Source organism: Balearica regulorum, chromosome 1 (genome assembly GCF_011004875.1).
Source record: "Balearica regulorum gibbericeps isolate bBalReg1 chromosome 1, bBalReg1.pri, whole genome shotgun sequence".
NCBI classification, from domain to species: Eukaryota; Metazoa; Chordata; class Aves; order Gruiformes; family Gruidae; genus Balearica; species Balearica regulorum.
Window position 1 is genome coordinate 204493966 of NC_046184.1, and position 21145 is coordinate 204515110.

General features: G+C 38.9%; 1 protein-coding gene across 2 annotated transcripts in view; it reads right to left on the reverse strand.

The window, feature by feature from the left end:
• Positions 1 to 21145, reverse strand: part of CNTN5 (contactin 5) — a 678480-nt gene that overhangs the window by 15206 nt on the left and 642129 nt on the right. For both annotated transcript variants that reach the window (XM_075742340.1, XM_075742341.1), the window contains 2 exons: positions 14374 to 14444; positions 10295 to 10529 (listed from right to left, as the gene is read on the reverse strand). In XM_075742340.1, coding sequence (XP_075598455.1) covers positions 10295 to 10529; positions 14374 to 14444 — 306 coding nt within the window. The remainder of the gene's footprint in view (positions 1 to 10294; positions 10530 to 14373; positions 14445 to 21145) is intronic.

Genomic DNA, 21145 nt, shown 5'->3' on the forward strand with positions numbered 1-21145 from the left:
GCGATATCTTCCTTGGCCAAATGTTCCTCATTACATTTCTAATGTGTTGATCTGCTCTTGAAGGGCAGGCAGAGGTCCTGGCTTGTATGTTACAGGGAGGTACATCAAAGAGCTTTCGGAAAAATGTTTTTTTTGGGCCCATTTAACAGGGTTACAGAAAAAGAGTTTCCTTATGGAACAGCCTGTGTTAAAATGATGTATTTTTCTCAGTGATCAAACTGCTTTAGTAAGATGCCTAATATCAGTCTTGACTCATTAGCTACCCTCCTTTCTCTGATCATATTGCAAGCATTGTTCTGGCACTGCTGCCCTAAACTTTTTCTCTGCCATGGATTGTATGAATGTTTCATCCTTTTTGATGTCAGATTTTTAATGTTTGCAGCTCTTTTTGATCTTTTTTATTTACTTCTTAAGAAAAGAAGCATTTCTGATGTGATGCAAAATGGTGTTCACCAACAAGTATTACTAATAAGTATAAAATATATATGGAACTTTCCAGTTAACAAAGAAAAAAAAATAATTCTCCAGTAATAAGTCAAATGATCTTCAGAATTCAATACTGAAAGAATTGTGCTATGAAGAAATATATTCCTCATAATATGATTTTCTGTTCAATAGTTACACCCTGCTTTCTATTTTATGTACTACTAACATTTGTGTGGCAGAAGCTATTTTCTAGTTTTTGTATTATTGAAGCAATTACCTTGTTGTCAGAAAAGATTGCAGTGGGATAAATAATTTGAGATGTACACAAAATGTTGGTTGGCAGCCTTTACACTTTCTATACATGTAGAAATCATTTCCTCTTCATAACATTCACTAGGGGTGGTTTATGTATTGCTCAGAATAGAAACACAGAATATTTTCTGATAATTTTAAAAACTGATTTCAACAAATGGAGTAGAAATAGTTTGGAATTTTTTATGTGAAGAAAATGCATTTCTTACATAGCCAGAAAGTATTCACTGCACTTTCACTGATATCAGACACTGAGAATGTAAGTGTTCAGCAAAAGAACAGAAATTATATATTTAGGAATAAGGTATATTATGACTGAAAGTTTATGGAGACTAAATAGCATTTTTTATTGATTCAGATAAGATGAGGACCATATAATTTCTGGTGATATAATACAGTCTGTGGTTCACTCCAATGTCATGCTTTATTCTGTGTGTCTAAAACTAATAATAAGTTTGACAGGTTCATTAGGTTTTTCTATAATGGTCACTTATGTCATAATCATATTCTTTTCTTAATATCTTGCCATTATGCTAAGCCTATTGGTATCTGCCCGAGGTCATACTGATTGAAAAAAAAAAAAAAAAAAGAGGGTCAGCATCTTTAATGGGCCCTTTAATATTCCCTGATTGAATTAAAGATGCAGCATGGGAAGTTGTCCAAAGGCTGTATGCAATGTCCACGAAACATTGTCTTTCCATCTGCTGCAATTACACTTTAAGGAAACATGTTTAATCTGTAGGTGTTTGGGATGGCTATAATAAAGCAGGACAAGGAATTGCACTAACTGCATTGACCTGACCTTCCAAGAGGGAATCCTAAGTTTTGATACTGGCAAGTAAGAGAAAGAAGCACTAGTTACTAGCCCTCATTGTGTTCTCCCTATTTATAACCGTAAAGCGATCTGTTTTTCTGCAATACTAATACTGAAAGACTTCCACATGGTCTAACTTAAAAACCAAAATCAAGGACCTGTTCATATTTATGTTATTTAAGGTGTCCTGTGGAACAGAGCCTCAGTCAGGACTCCTCATCCAATCGCTTGCTATCCATTCACTTCTCATTTTGACTGCAGAAAGGATTTTTACACATTTCCCCAGTTCAAAATCTGAGCTCTCATTTGAAGCTAAAAGAACCTCAGCCTGGACGATTGCATTATGACTCCAGGCAGTTCCACAAAGTTGAGATTTTGGGACTTCAGCCAGAATCCATGACTGTGATACAGTGTAAAAATCAGCAAAAGAGATCTATCAGAAGGAAAATCATGAGGAGCCTTTCCTCTTGTGTCAACCTGTAGGTAAAGACAGTTGTAGCATTTGCTCTCTTGCTGGAAATAGCCACAGGGAGTATTTTCCAAATCAGGGGACCTCTAGCAAACTGTTTCCATTCCTGAGAAAGGCCAAGGGACATTATGCTTGGGTCTACCTCTCAGCCTGTTTGATGTGCATCCCTGGTTTGGGAACTCCACCAGATCTGTGGTGGCATGGCTGCCTGCAGGATAAGACTTTCTCCAGAACCTTGTACTAGAAAGGGAACAGATGTCTGATTTCCAAAACACCAAAAATGAGATGATTGTTTCCTGGACAGGCCTTCAGACTCCAAGAGGAGAACGGTGACGAGTGGTGCTCCTCAGGGATCGGTACTGGGACCGGCACTGTTTAACATCTTTGTTGGCAACATGGACAATGGGATCGAGTGCACCCTCAGCAAGTTTGCTGATGACACCAAGCTGTGTGGTGTGGTCGACGCGCTGGAGGGAAGGGATGCCATCCAGAGGGACCTTGACAGAGAGGTGGGCCCATGCAAACCGCATGAAGTTCAACAAGGCCAAGTACAAGGTCCTGCACAAGGGTTGGCGCAATCCCAAGCATGACTATAGGCTGGGCGAAGAATGGATTGAGAGCAGCCCCAAGGAGAAGGACTTGGAGGTATTGATTGATGAAAAGCTCAGCATGAGCCGGCAGTGTGCACTTGCAGCCCAGAAAGCCAACCGAGTCATGGGGCTGCATCAAAAGAGGCATGACCAGCAGGTCGAGGGAGGTGATCCTGCCCCTCTACTCGGCTCTTGTGAGACCCCACCTGGAGTACTGCGTCCAGCTCTGGGGGCCCCAGTACAGGAGAGACATGGAGCTGCTGGAGCAAGTCCAGAGGAGGCCACGAAGCTGGTCAGAGGGCTGGAGCACCTCTCCTATGAGGACAGGCTGAGAGAGTTGGGGTTGTTCAGCCTGGAGAAAAGAAGGCTCCGGGGAGACCTTATACCAGCCTTCCAGTACCTGAAGGGGCCTACAGGAAAGCTGGTGAGGGACTGTTTATGAGGGAGTGTAGTGACAGGACAAGGGGTAATGGGTTTAAGTTGAAGGAGGGTCGATTTAGATTAGAGGTTAGAAAGAAATTCTCTACTGTGAGGGTGATGAGACAATAGAACAGGTTTCCCAGAGAAGCTGTGGAGGCCCCATCCCTGGAAGTGTTGAAGACCGGGTTGGATGGGGCTTTGGGCAACCTGGTCTAGTGGAGGGTGTCCCTGCCCGCAGCAAGGGGGATGACCTTTAAGGTCCCTTCCAACCCAAACCATTCTATGATTCTAGGATTCTATGATTCTTCAAGTCCGTACTATTTTCAGTTTCTTTCTGACTAGTGTCTTTGCAGAGGACTTTAAAACAGAGACAAATTAGAAAGGTGAGGAAATGAGATATCAGTGAAGCAGTGATCAGGCCTGCAGTACTGACCTCTGCCCTGGACCTCTTTTATTTAGTGGTGAAACACCCTTACTTGTCAGGTATTGCTTCTGAACCCTACTCCTGTAATACTGCTCTGCTGCACACTTGCTCACGAAATACGCCCTGCTGTGGCTCATCCTTCTCCATGGAATAAGTCGGATTTATTGCACAGTGGAGTGTCACATGGGAATATGGACCGGCTTTATTCCTCAAAGGCTTTACCTACATGTTACCTACACACGGCTTGCTCATCTTCGCACGGGAGTAGAAATTGGGCAAGCTGACCGATAAAGTTCAGGCTTTGTTAGATTAAAAGTTAGGAGGAGCGTTGCCATCTTCGTGAATACAAATGGTTCATTTCCACCAAGTGACGTGGCAGACAGAGCTATCCTCAGCACGTGAGGAGGGGATATGCCTATTATATTGATTGCACATCTGACTTCCCATGCGGGCTAATGGCATTAAGCAAAGGAATGCTTAATAAATTCTTACATGTCAGGATTGTGATTTCATTCTTTAAAAAACCAGTGAAGGCAGCTCTAGCAGAACTTTTACAGGATCTAATCCAGATGGATCAGCTGGCAGAAACAAGAAGTAATCCACTGAAGTTTGCAGCTAATATGATGATTTATTAATTTTCAGGTTCACCTAAATGCCAAGGAGCTCAGCTATGAAATGATCACAGGACTTCACTTCTTGAATGCAAGATTTTAATTAAAGACATAGAGGCTGTATTTAAAAATGTATAATTGCATATTCTTTCCTCTAAATGAAAAGGAAAAGGTAATTTATTTGCTTGTTTAAATAAGGGCTCAGGGTGAAAAGGGAGGGGAGATGGGCCTAGACAGAACAATCCTTCACCCTGCAGTGTCTTGTTTAATATCATATCATCTGCTAGCTGTCCTGATGCAAAACTTCTCAAAGTTATGAAGGAACAAAATTGCAAAGGCTGTTATATGCCCCTTTGCCTTTCAGATAACTGAGAGCTTTGGTTCTCCGTTGGCTCAGTGAATTAGTACAAATCCATACAAAGCAAGAACAAAAGCTCTGTGCAGTATGACTACATCTTGTATGTATTACAGAAGTGTGCTTGGGTTCCCTCAGGAGCTTTTAAACAGCAAGACTGAGAGTCTTCAGGTTTTACCTTGTACTGCTCAGGGCTCTCTTTTTCATATCTGGAAGTTTTTAGTAGTATTCACTACACTGTTTATCAAAATTATAGAACTTTCAAGTTTTGTGAAGATAATTTCATCAGGTGCCTGAGGGAGAGGATAGATACTGAATATAACAGAACCAATTCTGTATCTTCCATTGTGGTAATCATTTAAAAAAACCCTCTTTATAAAAGACCTAACTCATCTTGAAACCAGTTGGGTTCCCTCTTTCTCCTAGAAGCTTATTTCTATTTCCTTTTATATTCTCACCTATTTCTATACTATATGCATTCTAATTAGTATTTATTCTTGTGCTATGTCATGGTTTCGGCTAGGATAGAGTTAATTTTCTTCCTAGTAGCTGGTATAGTGCTGTGTTTGGATTTAGGATGAGAATAATGTTGATAACACACTGATGTTTTAGTTGTTGCTAAGTAGCACACTAAGTCAATGACTTTTCAGCTTTTCATGCCCTGCCAGCAAGAAGGCTGGAGGTGCACAAGAAGCTGGGACAGGGCACAGTCAGGACAGCTGACCTAAAATGGCCAAAGGGATATTTCATCCCATGTGACATCATGCTCAGCATATAAACTGGGGGGGGAAGTTGGCTGGGGGATGGTGATAGCTGCTTGGAGACTGGTTGGGCATCAGTTGGCAGGTGGTGAGCAATTGTTTTTTATTTTCATAATTTGTTTTTCTTCTATTTCTCTCTCTTTTTGTTATTTTCCTTTTCATGACAATATTTATTTTATTTTATTTTATTTTATTTTATTTTATTTTATTTTATTTTATTTTATTTTATTATTTTATTTTATTTATTTCCATTATTAAAGTGTTCTTATCTCAACCCATGAGTTTTCTCACTTTTAACCTTCCGATTGTCTCCTCCATCCCACCAGGGGAGGAGTGAGCAAGCAGCTGTGTTGTGCTTAGTCGTTGGCTGGAGTTAAACCATGCCATGCTGATAGGCTGTGTCTAGACTTGTAAACTAAACAGGAAGAGGGAGACAAGACACCAGCCTGAGCATGGATGTACAGTTGTCCATAGCATGAAATATTTAGCATGATCTGTGGCGAAATATTTACTCTGGCAAATTAGTGCTGCGGCAAAATATAACCAGGCAGAAGCTGGTGCCTGGCCAGGGATGGTTCCCAGGAGGTATGTGGATGCAGCCACAGTCTGGAGAGTGACAGTGTTCAAGTGTGCTTATGTGAACTCTTTTTGGCCAGTTGGCTTCAAGGGTAAAGAATGGCTGGCCTGTTTCACTTGGTAAAAAAAAAAAAAAAAAAAAAAAGAGAGAGAGAGAGAAAAAGATTTAGCATCATTGCCCTTTACCTATAAAAGCGTTTCACCATCCCTAACAACTTCCCTGATTTTCAGGCAGCATCTTAACGAAACCCAGCCTGTTTTTACTAGGTAAAAAGAAACAAGCTGTCCTAGTTTCTACTCATTTCCTTATGATCCTGTTAGTCCTTTGAACCTGTACCATCTTGAGTTCTTTGTTGAGCATGAGCAACCAGAACTGTAGATAAGATTTTAGCAAAGCTTTGTGATAATTTTATCAGATTGATGTCCTGATAAAAATTAAAAAAATTGAGTCTTTCTTGTGTGTAGGTTCTAGCTTTTAGATTCCCATTTTGTAAAGGACTGGCTTGTTACAACTCCTTATGGACTTGACCTAGCGCTTGTATGTCATTCATGTTCTTTTTTCTCTAGACCTCTAATTCACATTTTTTCTATGTATTTTTCAGATCCTTCCATGTATTGCCAGTTCATCTTGAAGTTGTTATAACAGCAATATCATAACCAGCTATTCTATTAGTATTATGAATATTAAATATATATAATCTAAGACTGATCTTTAAGAAATTCTGCCAGTAGCCTACCAAGTCTTTCACAAGTCTGGTGGTAAAGGTATTATTTTTTTTTCTTGATAGCTTAACTAAAATTTATTTTTGCCAACTGTTATTTGTTTTCATTATTTTGAGATGGAAAAGATCTTGCCCCAGGGGACTAGCTCTCACCATCCATGGCAGTCATGAGTAGAAAAACAGATTAAATTTAATTTATGGTACATTTGAACAGCAAATTCTGTATTGCTTAAATTGGAATGGGTTGAAATTCTGACCACTTGATAATACTAGAAGTTTACACTACAAATGTAAAAATTTGCAGACTTTCAGATTCTTATTAGCTATCCTGTCTATGTCATCTTATTTATTCAAAATAAATGATAAAGTATTTAATTAATGTTGGTCCATTTCATGATTATCTTTAATACCAATACTTATTTACCTCAGATTTTTTCATGCTTTATATACTTTCTCAACTTTAAAAAAATCTTTTTATTTTCACCTTAGTTTTTGCTAATATTTGTGTTATTCGTATCCCTTTCATTATTTGGATTTTATTATGTATGCTTTTTTCTTATTCTGAATATCTTTTAGTGGGTATATCTTTAGATCCTCAGATGTAATGTACTGCCTTAGAAATGTACCATTTCTTGTAGTATAAACTTTTACACCTTTGGCTCAGAGACATTCCAAACCACTTTAATTTCTAGTCTCAACTGTTAATTCCAGCTTCTTAAATAATTTCCTACTATTTAATGTTTACTGATTCCACTGTTATTTGTTATGATCAGCTTTTCTATATTGTCTTAATTATTCATCAAAACAGGACCATAGTACCTTTATTTCTTCTCTGTTGTTCAGTACTGGATAAAAAAATCTTTTAATTATCACAGCCGGATAATTATCACACAAGGTCATTTACTATCCAAACTACTCTGAGCAGCTAAATTATCTCATAAATAGCAATGTCCTATAATATTTACCTAAAATTAGAAAGGTCTTTCTCATCATCCAAATTTATCAGGGCCATCAGCAACTGACCTCTAGTTTGACTTACAGTTAATTGCCCTTTTCCCCAACTGGCGTGGAACCCAAGGATACTCTGTTTTATCCAAACACTGATTTTGTATTTCCAGATATGTTATAACATCATCGGCGTGTTACGACATCCAACCATTTTTACTTTTGTTTTTCCTATGTAGCTCATAGTTTGTCTAGTCATGATTGTGAAAGCAAGCCTACCTGGCCATTGCTCTTTTCCATCTTCTTGCAATCATACTTTTATTCTTTTATATTTCCTTCTACATTGCTATATTTCTGATTTTCCAAATTTTCCTCTTGCAGTGACTTAACACCACACATAGAGATTGCATATGATTTCCCTGATACTGAAAGCTCATATTAGTACTCTTGGCATTCTTAACCCCTCAGTCTTTGAGTGGAAGGTAGTAATCAAGAGAAATCTCCAAAGAATATATAAACGTTAAAACCCCCAGTGTTTAACACTGCTTTTGTTCATTGTTTTATTTTCAGTATCTTGTGCCTTTACATAGAGTATTGTTATTCTCTATGGATCAAAATCATCTGTGCCTGCACTGAAGTTCAGTGCTTTGTTCCAGTATGTTCTAGCATGAATCTGATACCATTATTTTCCTGCAGACAGTAGCCAGAAGATTTCTCCCTGCTCTGCTCATGCTCCTTTTCAGCCTCAGGCCCGCACATTGTAACTTTCCTCTGGCAGACAGCCTAACTGCTGTGCTCTCCATATGTTCTGGTGTCTCTTTCTCTTATTAAAGGGTTCCTTTATGAAGGCTAGTCTTTCCCTGATGCTGAAACATGTCTATTGTGTCCTTCTGTTCTGGCTTCTTACTGAAGATAGTTGTGCATCTTTTTCTTTTTTATCCTGCATCTTCTGTGTATCATCCTTATTTCCTCTTCAGAACTCGTCCCTGGCTGCCATCATCTCTTTTACTTCATTAAAATATCTGCCCTCCCTTTTTTTTTATTCTCTCCTTGATTGATTGCTTTCTTCCTTTCCTAAGGTCTCCAGGAAAGACCTCCTTCAAACTTTTATACTGCATTAAGCTGTCTTTTCCAGAGGGTCACATTTGCTTTTTTCCTCCTGGGTTATTCAGCTGGCTTTGTACAAGCTTTTTTTCTGCTTCTCCAGTCTGTTTTCTATTCCTCCGTTACATTCATCTGCATCTTTAGCTCCTGGATAGTCTCTCCCATTAGCTGTATCCTGATGATGTTTCCTATGAACTTAAAAGGCCAAAGAAGGAGAAGAAATGTCTTAAAACATCTATAACCAGTCAGGCTTTTCCCCCCTTCAACTTTAGGTTATCAGCATCATTAATCCCTCAGTAACCATTGGTATCATATTATCTTCTAAATATTTGACTTAGAGACAAAAGGAATAGCCCCTCTACTTATGAAAAAGCGCTCAGTGTTTTGTTCATGTTTTCTGAGATTCTTTACTCACTGGAAGGTCATTTTTTAAGCTTTTTGCCTGAGTCGGAGAGACTTTATGTAATCAGAAGGCAGTCAGTTGTGTTCACAGAGGAGAACATCTTAATGCCACCTGCCAAGCTGCCTGCCTAGGCACAACTCAGAGCCACCACAGATGCGCTTTGAGCGTAGATCAGAGAGCATACAGTATGCAGTCACAGTCATACAGAAGAGAGAGATGCATTCATTCTTAATAAATGAGAAATTTCTTCCTTGTCCAGAACCTGGCCTATGCAAACTCTTGTTTTTTTCCTGTGTGCTTAGCAAAGGCAACAGGTTTTAGACTTAGACAAATTGTAGAACCATCTGTACATGTGGGGAACCTTTCAATATGTAACATAAAGTTTCCTTAACTTTTAATACTTTTATCCTAAGCCTTTATTCTAGACATTTGCAGAGCAGTGAATTGAGTGTGTGATGAAAAGCAAGTAAGCTAAGGGTTTGCTGGATCAGCCCTAGGACCATAATATATTGTACTGTCAATCTTTATTTAATATCTCCTCTTCAACAGAAATCCTTGAGAAAATGTGCCTTCAGTTGTTTAGCTCCTTAAGTGGGAAATTCCGTGACTCTTTCAAAACCAGTTCTCCCTTTTTTCACAGCAAGTGAAATGTCTATTGTCCTCAGTCTCCATATTGCCCGGAACATAGCTGTAATAAACTGTTTTGTTGTTCCTCTAATTTTTCAGTATATCACCTGGCGTTATTCTGGAGAAAAGCTTTTTCACTTGTTCTTCTGAACTATTCCTATAATTCATATTGAATATTTAGACGTTAACATAAATACAGAACTTTTATACTAATGAACTAAAAAAGAGAAAAAATAATAGAAAAAATTAATAAAAATAGGAACAAAATTGCATTCTATGCACTTTTAGTATCCATTAACCAGGAAATTAACAATCATAAGTGGATTTATTTAGTCTTGACCTGCTGTCTGATTAAGCCATTAAAAAAAGTATTATGAACCTTAGAAACATTAGAAAATATCAGCCTTTCTTTGCTCATTGTTAGAGCATCCCAGTTTAAAGTTAAGACTACAGATTTTGTATTAGGGATGAACCTTCATTAAAAGAGACTTTTTTTTTGTTTAGGACTGATGTGGCTTGAAGTCTATTCCTATATTCCTAAAATTTGCACTTGCTTTCTGGGTAGCTTTGGCAAGTTAGTTCACCTCCTACCCTGCAAAACGTGTTTAATGTTACTTAGTACTTCTGCAAAGAATTTTGAAATTTAAGATTGAAAAAGCATGGTATAATAGGACACATATGAAAAATAGCTTAATAGAGTTAATAATATGCAAGTTAACTTCTTGTTGAACTGACCTCCTTCAGCTGAGCAGATGACCACAATAGGGCTGAAGGGACCATCTCCTTTGTTGTTGTAAACACCGACTTTCACCTCAAAAGGAGTCAGAGGTGGCACACTTTCATCTCGGTAGATGAACTTTGAGGCATCTGAAGAGGTCACCATTTTTTCCTTCCAGCCACGTGTTCCATTGGGTCTGAAGGCTACAATATAACCAAATCCTTCTCCATTCTGAAACTCTTCTGACACTGGCTAAAAAATGAAGTTCAGGTAACGATCAGAAATGGTTTTACTAATTTAGAAAACAGTCATTCAGTGGCTGACCATTATCTAGCTGCTTGTGTGAGGGTGATCCCTTACAGTTGCATTACAGGATTTTACTTATCATGCCTGGGAACACATAGGGACAATTGCTTCTGAAGAGGAACCTTGTAAGAGACCTTCTTCACCTAATCATCTGTGATCAGCAGGTCGAAGGAGGTGATTCTCCCCCTCGACTCAGCTCTTGTGAGACCCCACCTGGAGTACTGTGTCCAGCTCTGGGGACCCCAACGTAAGAAGGACATGGACCTGTTGGAGCAAGTCTGGAGGAAGGCCATGAAGATGATCAGAGGGCTGGAGCACCTCTTCTACAAGGACAGGCTGAGAGAGTTGGGATTGTTCAGCCTGGAGAAGAGAAGGCTCCAGGGAGACCTTATAGCAGCCTTCCAGTTTCTGAAGGGGCCTACAGGAAAGCTGGTGAGGGACTGTTTATGAGGGAGTGTAGTGACAGGACAAGGGGTAATGGGTTTAAGCTGAAGGAGGGTCGATTTAGATTAGATGTTAGAAATAAACTCTTGACTGTTAGAGTGGTGAGGCACTGGAACAGGTTGCCCAGAGAGGTTGTGGATACCCCCTCCCTGGAAGTGTTCAAGGCCAGGGTGGATGGGGCTTTGGGCAACGTGGTCTAGTGGAGGGTGTCCCTGCCCATGGCAGGGGGCTTGGAACTAGGTGATCTTTAAGGTCCCTTCCAACCCAAACCATTCTATGATTCTGTGATTCTATGAATCTATGATCACCATAGGTAGGTCACTGTCCTAGGACTGAATAAGCTCTTGTGCTCAGAAAGATTTTATCTTCTATATCTCCCACTTGGTGGTTAATAATTTAACCAGTGGTCTATCAGTAGAACAGGCCCTTCCAGTGATCTTACTAAAAATATAGAGCAACATATTGTTAAGGGCTCCTCAAATATGATGTGAGTGACACTGCAGTGGGAGTCTCTTGAGTTTTAGGTGCCAGCCTCATTTCTATATCCAAATGGGGTGTCAAGTCTTAGGCATGTAAGTATAGGGTTCAATTTGAGTCTTAGGATATAATGTAATAAATCTAGTTGTCCTAACTTTCAAACTCAGTCTTGGTGAAAAAAAAATCTCATTTGCTTTTCTCTTCTCACAGGATCTGTGAAATTAGCTACTTAAATTGGGACACATCTGCCATAAGCAGGCAGTCAGCAAAGGGATTTATCTGTTGAGAGGCTGAGCACTGCGAAAGCTAAATCTTACACGTCCAGCTCAAGGAATGGAATTTTTCATGCTAATTTACTGCCTGCATTTCTTATAAAGTCAATGGACTAGTTTAGGAATTAGGTTATGTTTAACAGTTGTCAGTGTATTAGGCCTATAGGAAATGCCAAAAAAGGGATGTCTAAGCTCCCTTCCTTGCAGTGCCCATCCTAGATCTGCAGCTGATGAACATGTGAATCAAAGCAGGGGCACAGGGGACACTGAATCCTCTCCCTTCCACATTGCATGTGAATGTCTCATCACCATGCACCCCTCTTGCAGACATTTTCTACCCATCCTTCTGAAGCTGTGTACTGTGCATTGAAGAAAAAAAAAAAAAAAAGGTCTCCAAAGGCAGACAAGGCAAAAACAAGACAGACTTTGTCATCTAGTGATTTGAGATTTGAGAAAGGAGGAGTCTTGCATTACTTAAAGAGTTGGCAGTAGACAGTTACTATAAAAAAAGCCAGAAGTAGAGAAGAGAAAGAAGTAGCAGAACCCTTGCAAATGTCAAATATACAGTTTGTGAACTAAAGTTGTGTGAATAAAATTTTGTTTGAACCTGCTGAGTATATTTCAGGAGCCTAGGTAGGTTAATCTTTTCCTGAATTCCCAGAGACCCATATACCATGTCAATATCTCTTCAGACTTCACAGAACTTTGTTGAATTCCTATTGCCTGATTCCAATAAGACTTTTTTGGATCATGCCAAAAGCACAAACTGACTATGCTGGAGCTATGCTAACTTACACTATGGTTGTGCCTTATTGCAGTGGCTAGTCCAGACAGCACAGTAGTCTCTAGTGAGTTGTTGGAGTGTTATCCAATGCGCTAGGATTAGTTCTTTAGCAGAAATTTCAGCACTTACTCTTAATTGCATGTTTTTGTGTGGTTTTTTACCATTTCTTGAAGAGACAGTGACTATAATTAGAAATGGTAGCAATATTTCAAACAATTAAGAAATGTAAATATGCCCACTTCACAATTTATATTCGACACAGATGAAATGCCATGATGTTTTTGTAAGCTTAATTTGATTAATGACTTTATGCAGTTTAAGAGTTATGTGAAAAAATAATGTGCTGAAAATATTAACACGAGAAAGAAAAGCACTAGGTATTGATGGAAATAAGGAGTTAACCAGAAACAAGGGGGAAGGATTGACACCTTCTGCCTTATTGGCAGTTTGCACTCCTTAGCTATAAGTGAAGAAGCATCAGCTGGCTTCTGTGGAAAAAAAGCCAATATGTACTCAAAGTTATGTTATGGGAATTGCTAATTCTTAACTGTCGTATCTGTATTGTAGGATGGGACATCCATGGGTGGTTTCTTTTGGAAGAAAAAGAGGTAGACTTGGTAGTGCTAGCTTAATGGTTGGACTTGATTATCTTTAAGGTCTTTTCCAACCAAAATGATTCTATGAATCTATGAAAACTTTAACCCTTGACAGAGAGGGAGATATAACACAGTCCAATAGTCCCCCACTCCAGTCACCTGGGGGACACTATAAACACACTTAATATGAATACTATATACTAATATACCATATTAGGTACTGGGATTAGGCCAGTTTACATCAGATACAGTTCTGGCCACCTGATGTATTTGTTTGGAATTCAGCAAATTCTCTCCCAATAGAAGAGATGCTGCTCTTTATAGTTATAGTCTATAAAGCAAACCGAAATCAGCTCTGTCTCAGCTGTCTCAGGTAGCTGATGTCAGAGAAGGCAGATGTGCCGACAGAAGACAGTCTCTTCAGATGTCCTAAAATCTGCCATTTTAAGCAGTTAGTCAGAATTCTGTGTGTTTCATCATCTGAAGCTCTCCTCAACTTGGCTGGGCTAAAACTTTTTTCATTAAAACCCCATGTCTTTATCTTATGGATTTTTTCTTGGTGTTATATATATATCATACATATATATAACATATACATATGTATGTATGTTTTCTGAATCTGAAACTCTTCATTATGAATCTAGAAGTTTTGAAAACTCCTCAAGAAAAGTCTCTGTTCTACTGAGTTATTTAAGATTAGCAGAGAAAGCAACACCCACTCCTCCAATTGCCCACTGGCATAGTCATACATCTGTGTTGCATCTTGCATCACAAATATCTTCTCAAAATAAAGGTCTATTTCAGGTCTTTAGTTTTATATTTTTATGAAAGACTTAAAAACTTCTTTCTTAATTTAAGTTTTAAAAAAATTACAAGGCTTTCATTCTCTTCCCTTAGCTATTATTTCATCTGGTGTGGCATTTACATAAGATCCAGAAAAGTCTAATCAACCTAAGGAGTAGATCTGGAAGAAAAGACTGATGAATTAGCACAGCTTTGGAGATTCTGCTAGATGGGTTGGATTCACCATAATGCCCTCTACTCAAACCACATGAAAATGCACATTACTTTGAAACTATAGAACATATTTAAAGAACAGTATTTTGTGTTCATGTCTTGCCAAGATTTGCTGTAAGAAAACCACAGTACACTACTCTTTACTTTGCCCTCAAAGAAGCAAACATGAAACAAAACCTTTAATCATAAAAGTCCCTTACCTCCCATGCTATTACTAATTCATGTCGCCTTCCACTTCTGCCACTTACATTAGCTGGAGGTGTCTTTGGAACTGTGAGCAAGAAGGAAGAAAAAAAAAACAAAAACAAAACAAACCAGAATGTCCAAGTTATTGAAGTTTTCCCCATAGTAATAAGTTGCTACAGAAGACACGAGACTGTTAAATCAGAGCAGAAATAACAAACATAGCGCTTTGTGGTAAAGAAAACTTGCTCAAGTTTTATTTCAGAGAATTCCACAGTCAAGCTGGTAAACTCAAACAAAGCATAAGCTGAGAAGAAAAATAATATTGGAATAAAAAGCTGCTTAGGCACTACGTCTTCTCAAATTAGTCAAAATTTCAATGAACAGATCATCTAAGCGATAAAACAGGAATTATCTTGTTAACACTCACATTTTTTGAACAGACAACTCAAATTCAAGTGCCAGGGAACCTGACATATTTTATACTTCAGGTAAAATCTTAGGACATAAATAATATATCTCTACTATTTCCCAGGTCATTAGAGATTTAGAATGTTTTAGTTCTTGTAAATCTATTCTTGTATGCTTTACCAGGGTGCCAATTTTCAGAAATTTTAAAATGATCATCCTTAAACACCCCTTATAATTTCTTGCAAAATGCTGGAAGCAGTACTACCTACAGTTCTTTAAAAATTGAGACCACCATTATGGCTTTAAAATCACATATAAGGAGTTGCTGAAATTTTTAAAAAGAAATAATAATAAATAATAAAGAAATAATACTAAAGTTCAGAGTTACAGAATGCTGCCTTTGCTTCAGTCTTTGCTGATAAGGCCAGCTATTAGGAAACCCAGACCCTGGAGGTAGGAGAGAAAGTCTGGAGAAAGGAAGACCTTCCCTTGGTTGAGGAGGATCGGGTTAGAGAACATCTAGGCAAACTCAACACCCACAAATCCATGGGCCCTGATGGGATGCACCCACGAGTGCTCAGGGGCCTGACAGATGTTATTGCTAGGCCACTTTCCATCATCTTTGAAAGGTCATGGAAAACAGAAGAGGTGCCTGAAGACTGGAGGAAAGCCAATGTCACTCCGGTCTTCAAGAAGGGCAAGAAAGAGGACCCAGAAAACTACAGACCAGTCAGCCTCACCTCCATCCCTGGAAAGGTGATGGAACAGCTCATTCTGGGGGTTATGAGTAAGCATGTGGAGGAAAAGAAGGTTATCAGGAGTGGTCAACATGGATTCACCAAGGGGAAATCATGCCTGACCAATCTGACAGCCTTCTATGATAGCATGACTGGCTGGGTGGATGAAGGGAGAGCAGTGGATGTTGTCTACCTTGACTTCAGCAAGGCTTTTGACGCTGTGTCTCATAACATCCTCGTTAGCAAGCTTAGGAAGTCTGGGTTGGATGAGTGGTCAGTGAGGTGGATTGAGAACTGGCTGAATGGCAGAGCCCAGCAGGTTGCGATAAACGGCACAGAGCCTAGTTGAAGGCCTGTAGCTAGTGGTGTGCCCCGGGGGTCTACACTGGGTCTGGTCTTATTCAATGTATTCATCAATGACCTGGACGAAGGGACAGAGTGTACCCTCAGCAAATTTGCTGATGATACAAAACTGGGAGGAGTGGCCGACGCACCAGAAGGCTGCGCTGCCATTCAGTGAGACCTGGACAGGCTAGAGAGTTGGGCGGAGAGGAACCTAATGAAATTCAGTAAGGGTAAGCATAGGGTCCTGCCCCTCAGGAAGAATAACCAGAAGCACCAGTAAAGATTAGGGGTTGACCTTCTGTGAAGCAGCTCTGCAGAGAAGGACCTGGGAGTCCTGGTGGACAAGAAGTTAAGCATGAGCCAGCAATGTGCTCTTGTGGTCAAGAAGGCCAATGGTATCTTGGGGTGCATTAAAAAAAGCGTGGCCAGCAAGTCAAGGGATGTTATCCTCCCCCTCTGCTCTGCCCTGGTGAGGCCACATCTGGAGTTCTGTGTCCAGTTCTGCGCTCACCAGTTCAAGAGAGTCCAGCGGAGGGCTACAAAGATGATGAGGGGACTGGAGCAGCTCTTGTATGAGGAAAGGCTGAGAGAGCTGGGTCTGTTTAGTCTAGAGAAGAGAAGACTGGGAGGGGATCTCATCAATGCTTATAAATATCTAAAGGTTAGATGTACAGAGGACAGAGACAGACTCTTTTCAGTGGTGTCCAGTGACGGAACAAGGGGCAGTGGTCACAAAGTGGAACACAGCAAGTTGCATCTGAATGTGACGAAAAACTTCTGTACTTCGAGGATGACTGAGCACTGGGACAGGCTGCCCAGAGAGTCTCCTTCTCTGGAGATATTCAAAACCCGCCTGGACACCATCCTGTGCAACCTGCTGTAGGTGATCCTGCTTTAGTAGGGGGGTTGGACTAGATGATCTCTAGAGGTCCTTTCCAACCCCTACCCATCTGTGATTCTGTGAATCTGTGAATCTGTGTAAATTATAACTGTCATCGTTAGTGTGAAATGGGTTATATTTTGTAAAACTTCAGAAATCTTAATTGTTCCATTGGAATTGTATAATTTCTTTTATCGTACTTAGTGCCTCTAATGAAGCTCCTAAAATGACTAATGTCTTGAGTTTATTTACTGTGAGCAGGTAACGCTCGCATTCTTTATTTAATTAAATATGTCCAAAGATATAAACTTTCTTTTTTATTCCTTACAGCAATACATAAGTCATTGGTAGAAATGCACTATGAGGCTTTAACTGTTAAGGTCTTATTGCATGCTGTTTAGCTTATTTATTTGGTAGCACTGTGCCTTTGAACTATACAAAGAAAAATACATTTAAATAAATGTACACGGTCCTATCTGTTTCCCATGTTGATCATTAACAGCTTAAGTTCAATGAAAGTGCAGTTTTTACTAGATCCTGCAAGTTCACATAAAATTTCAGAATTCATTTGTGTTTTGTCTTTTTGAACTCTGAACTCCCCTTTAAAGAACATAAGCCAAATTCTGTTTTTTTCTCATAAATGATGCAGATTGACAAAGCTTATGAATTGCTTGAGTTACACTGTTGCAAATGAGATAAAAGCCCTTTTATCTGTGGTTCTTAGCAGTCTGATAGGGGAGATTTCTAATGTGTCAAACATCTCTCTCCAATAAAACTGGGTTCATCTGGCAAATGATGCCTTCAACTTCCTTCCTTCCTTCCTTCCTTCCTTCCTTCCTTCCTGCCTGCCTGCCTGCCTGCCTGCCTGCCTTCCTCTTCTATATATTGAGATGATCGAATGGCTTTGCAGTTTAACTTTAACTATTGGGAAACCAGGTATCCAGGCTGAGCTTGTAGTCTGGGCTCCTTGTCCAGTGAATGCAGAGCTTTTGGGTGGTTTATCCCATCCAAAGATAACTGTCTAAAAAATGGGACGGGATTGTTTAGACTTTACTGACTGGAAACCTGAACTAGTTTAAACTAAGACCTAATATTTACATAGCAAAAGCCTAATCAAATTTTCCTTTCAGAAACAGAATTATATAATACTGAATGGTGAGTAATTGCTCTCTGGTGTTAAAAAAACAAACAACAAAACCCCCAAAAAATCCAAAAACCAGAGCAATCAGTGTAACACTGGGAGGAATGTTCTACAGCAAAAAGATGCAGATGAAGAATCATCTCCCAGTTAATCACCATGTAAAAATTATAATTCCATCTCTAATGGAGCATATTTAAACCTTGTTTAGCACCCATTTTTCTCTTGCGTTTCTAAAACACTTTTTGGTTAAGTTATAAAGATAAATTAAGTTTTTATGTAGGTGCGAAGTTAGTGATGAGAGAGTATGTTGCACTCCTTTGAAGCATCCAATGTGATGGACTTATTTAACCAGCAGTGTCCTCTTTCTAGATTTTTCTTGTTAACCGCGTTGAAGAATGAAGGCCTATTTAAATGAATAAATGTTAAAAGAATAAAACTGTCAAAACGATGAATTTCTTTTGCACCAAACTAAAATGTACATTCACACAGCAAAACTCTCTCAAATGAATAACCATTAAAAGAATAAATGTGTCAAAGGAATAAATTTCCTTTCCGCTGCACCAAAGCAGAACATACACAGTTAGAGGGGGACATTTTGAAATGAGTAACAGTTAAGTGAAGAAAGCTATTAAGAGAAAACCCTTTTTTGCCAGGCACCAAGGTTATCTATTAGCAACCCTTTCAGCAGCATCACCTATATCAACTTTATATCTGAATTTACTCACTCATAGCCTAAGTTTATTGCCTTGCAATTAGTGACTTCCCAATCTTTAAGTTGTTAATTCTCGGCAGTGACACTCATGGAGATGCACCAAATACACAAGTATGATGGCTAGACTTGGCTCATGGACGCAGGATCTGTGTGCCTGGGGGACAAGGACATTAGGACCTCGGTTCTTTAGTGTTTGTCAAAACTGAGAAATTCAGTATTGTTTCTTCTGAATAAAAACACCCCAACTAGTAGTGAAGAGCTCTTTGTCATGTTAATATGCCTCATTTAATAAGAAGATTAAAGACTGTTCCCTACTGGAAAATGAATCACTCCTTGGCTTAACATTGGTCCTTAGGATCATAAAATGTGACTATGCTTAGCTTGATCATAAGTCTCTAATTTTAATCAAAGCCCTCTCATTAGCCCCTTTGCCAACTACCTGTTCTCACTTCTCTCCCAGTTTATTCTTAGACTATAAGTTCTTTGGGATCAGGTCAACTTTTCTTTTCTTTTGTTTCATCAGCCACTGGTAAGGTTGGGAGTTAAAAGCCAGATCTCTCCATCATTCCAGTAATGCAAACGACAAATAGCACTAAAAAAAGTGTTCTGAAAGACATGGTGACTAGATGTGGGTCACAGTAAATAACGGGTGTATGCTGGCACACATTGATGTTGAAGACTCCACTTAAGGCAAATAAATAGAGATCTTGAAAATACTTTGCCAGGAATTTCATTTGAACAGAAAGAGCAGATTTGTTTCTTATCGTTTTCCATTTTCATGGAAGTACTGTGATACGCTGGAAATGAAAGTGAAATTAAACACTATTAAAACTTATCTCCCCTAAAGCAAACAAAAATAACTTGAACATTTTCTCTAAGAGCAGGGACAAAGAATGTAGCCCTCAGCAGCCCTATGAAGCATTTGAAAATATGCTTAAACTATAAAGAAAAGGTCATATGGAAAGGTAAAGCCTATACATGAAGACACAGCCAATTGTTTAATAATTCGTGTGTATCTTGTCATTACAAGCTAAATATGCATGAAAAGCAGTGGTCATTGTTTAGGAGAGCAGTGTTGTATGGGAGCAGTGATTATAAAGGGCTGAAAAGTGCTAACAATACCACCTATATATTTTAAATCTCTATTTAAATGTAAAGTTTGATGAAGCTTTTGGAAGTGGTAGGTAATATCATAGACATGAAACCATGAACACTTTGGGCAGATGTTAGCTGTCCTTCCGGAGTTCCGCTGTGTCCAACATTTTAAAAACTGCTCTGTACTTTAGGATGCTTAAATAAGGTTTTTGGTTCAGAGTTTAAAAAATTCCTTTCTCTTCACTCTTGTCGTGGTTTAGCCCCAGCTGGCAGCTGAGCACCACGCAGCCGCTCATTCATCCCTCCTTCCCCTGGTGGCATGGGGAGGAGAATCGGAAGAACAAGTTGAAACTCGTGGGTTTGGGATAAGGACAGTTTACTGGGACAGCGAAGGGAGAGGGAAATAACAACAACAGTACTTAGAGTATACAAAGCAGGTGATACACAATGCTATTCGCTCACCCAACTGGACGCCCAGCCAGTCCCAGAGCCGCGTCCCTCCCCGGCCAGCCCCTTTTATATGCTGAACATGATGTCATATGATATGGAATATCTCTTTCGGCAGTTGAGGTCAGCTGTCCTGGCTATGTCCCCTCCCAGCTTCTTGTGAAAATTAACTGTATCTGAGCCAAAACCCAGGACAACTCTTGTCCCTGCCCCCCCCCCCCAAAAAACTCTGGATTCTGGTAGAGTGTAAAGATGAGCCTATTCAGAGATTTTTGGGTACTCACTTTTGGGCAAAATAATGAAAATTGTTAAATATTTCATTTTGACATTATAACAAATAAAATATAGCCATTTGTGTATTAAAAAGAGGTATAATTTGAATTTTACTTCAGTTTTATTTAAAAATAGAAAAATTAAAACTGGAAAGAAAAATGAGAATATTTTGGTTTGAGTTGACCAAGATTTTTAATTTTATCCAAAATTAATATTTTACTTCTGATTTGCTAAAGAAAATTAAAAAAACTGACGTGTTGTTTAAAAATCAGTTTTATTATCCCCATTTTTACTTCAGTGAGTGAACTGAAAAAAAATCTTTTAAACTGCTTTAGCCCTAGATTCCTTTCCTTACAGAAAGGAAAATAAAATGTCACACTTAACCTGGAAAAAACTGAAAGTACTTGAAAAACAGTTCATCTGTTTTTAACATTCCAGTCTTGAAAAGAAATGAAAAAAAAAATATTGAATGAATAATTAATCATTTAAAAGTGTTTCTGTTTTGTCTTTTTTTCCCAAGGAAATGTCGAGTGGCTTTTTTCATTCTGTGTGTTTTGTTTATTACGAAGAGAAATGACAGATTCTTAATTTTGTAGTGTGTCTTAATTTTTGTGCAGAACAAAAGTATTTAGCAGTCAGGATTATAATTGATTATAGTATTTCTGTAGAAACATGTAGCTAGATTTAGTCCCTGTCTAATTTTGCAATCTGAATAGGTGAGAGAGAGGGAAAACAAAGATAAGTAAGA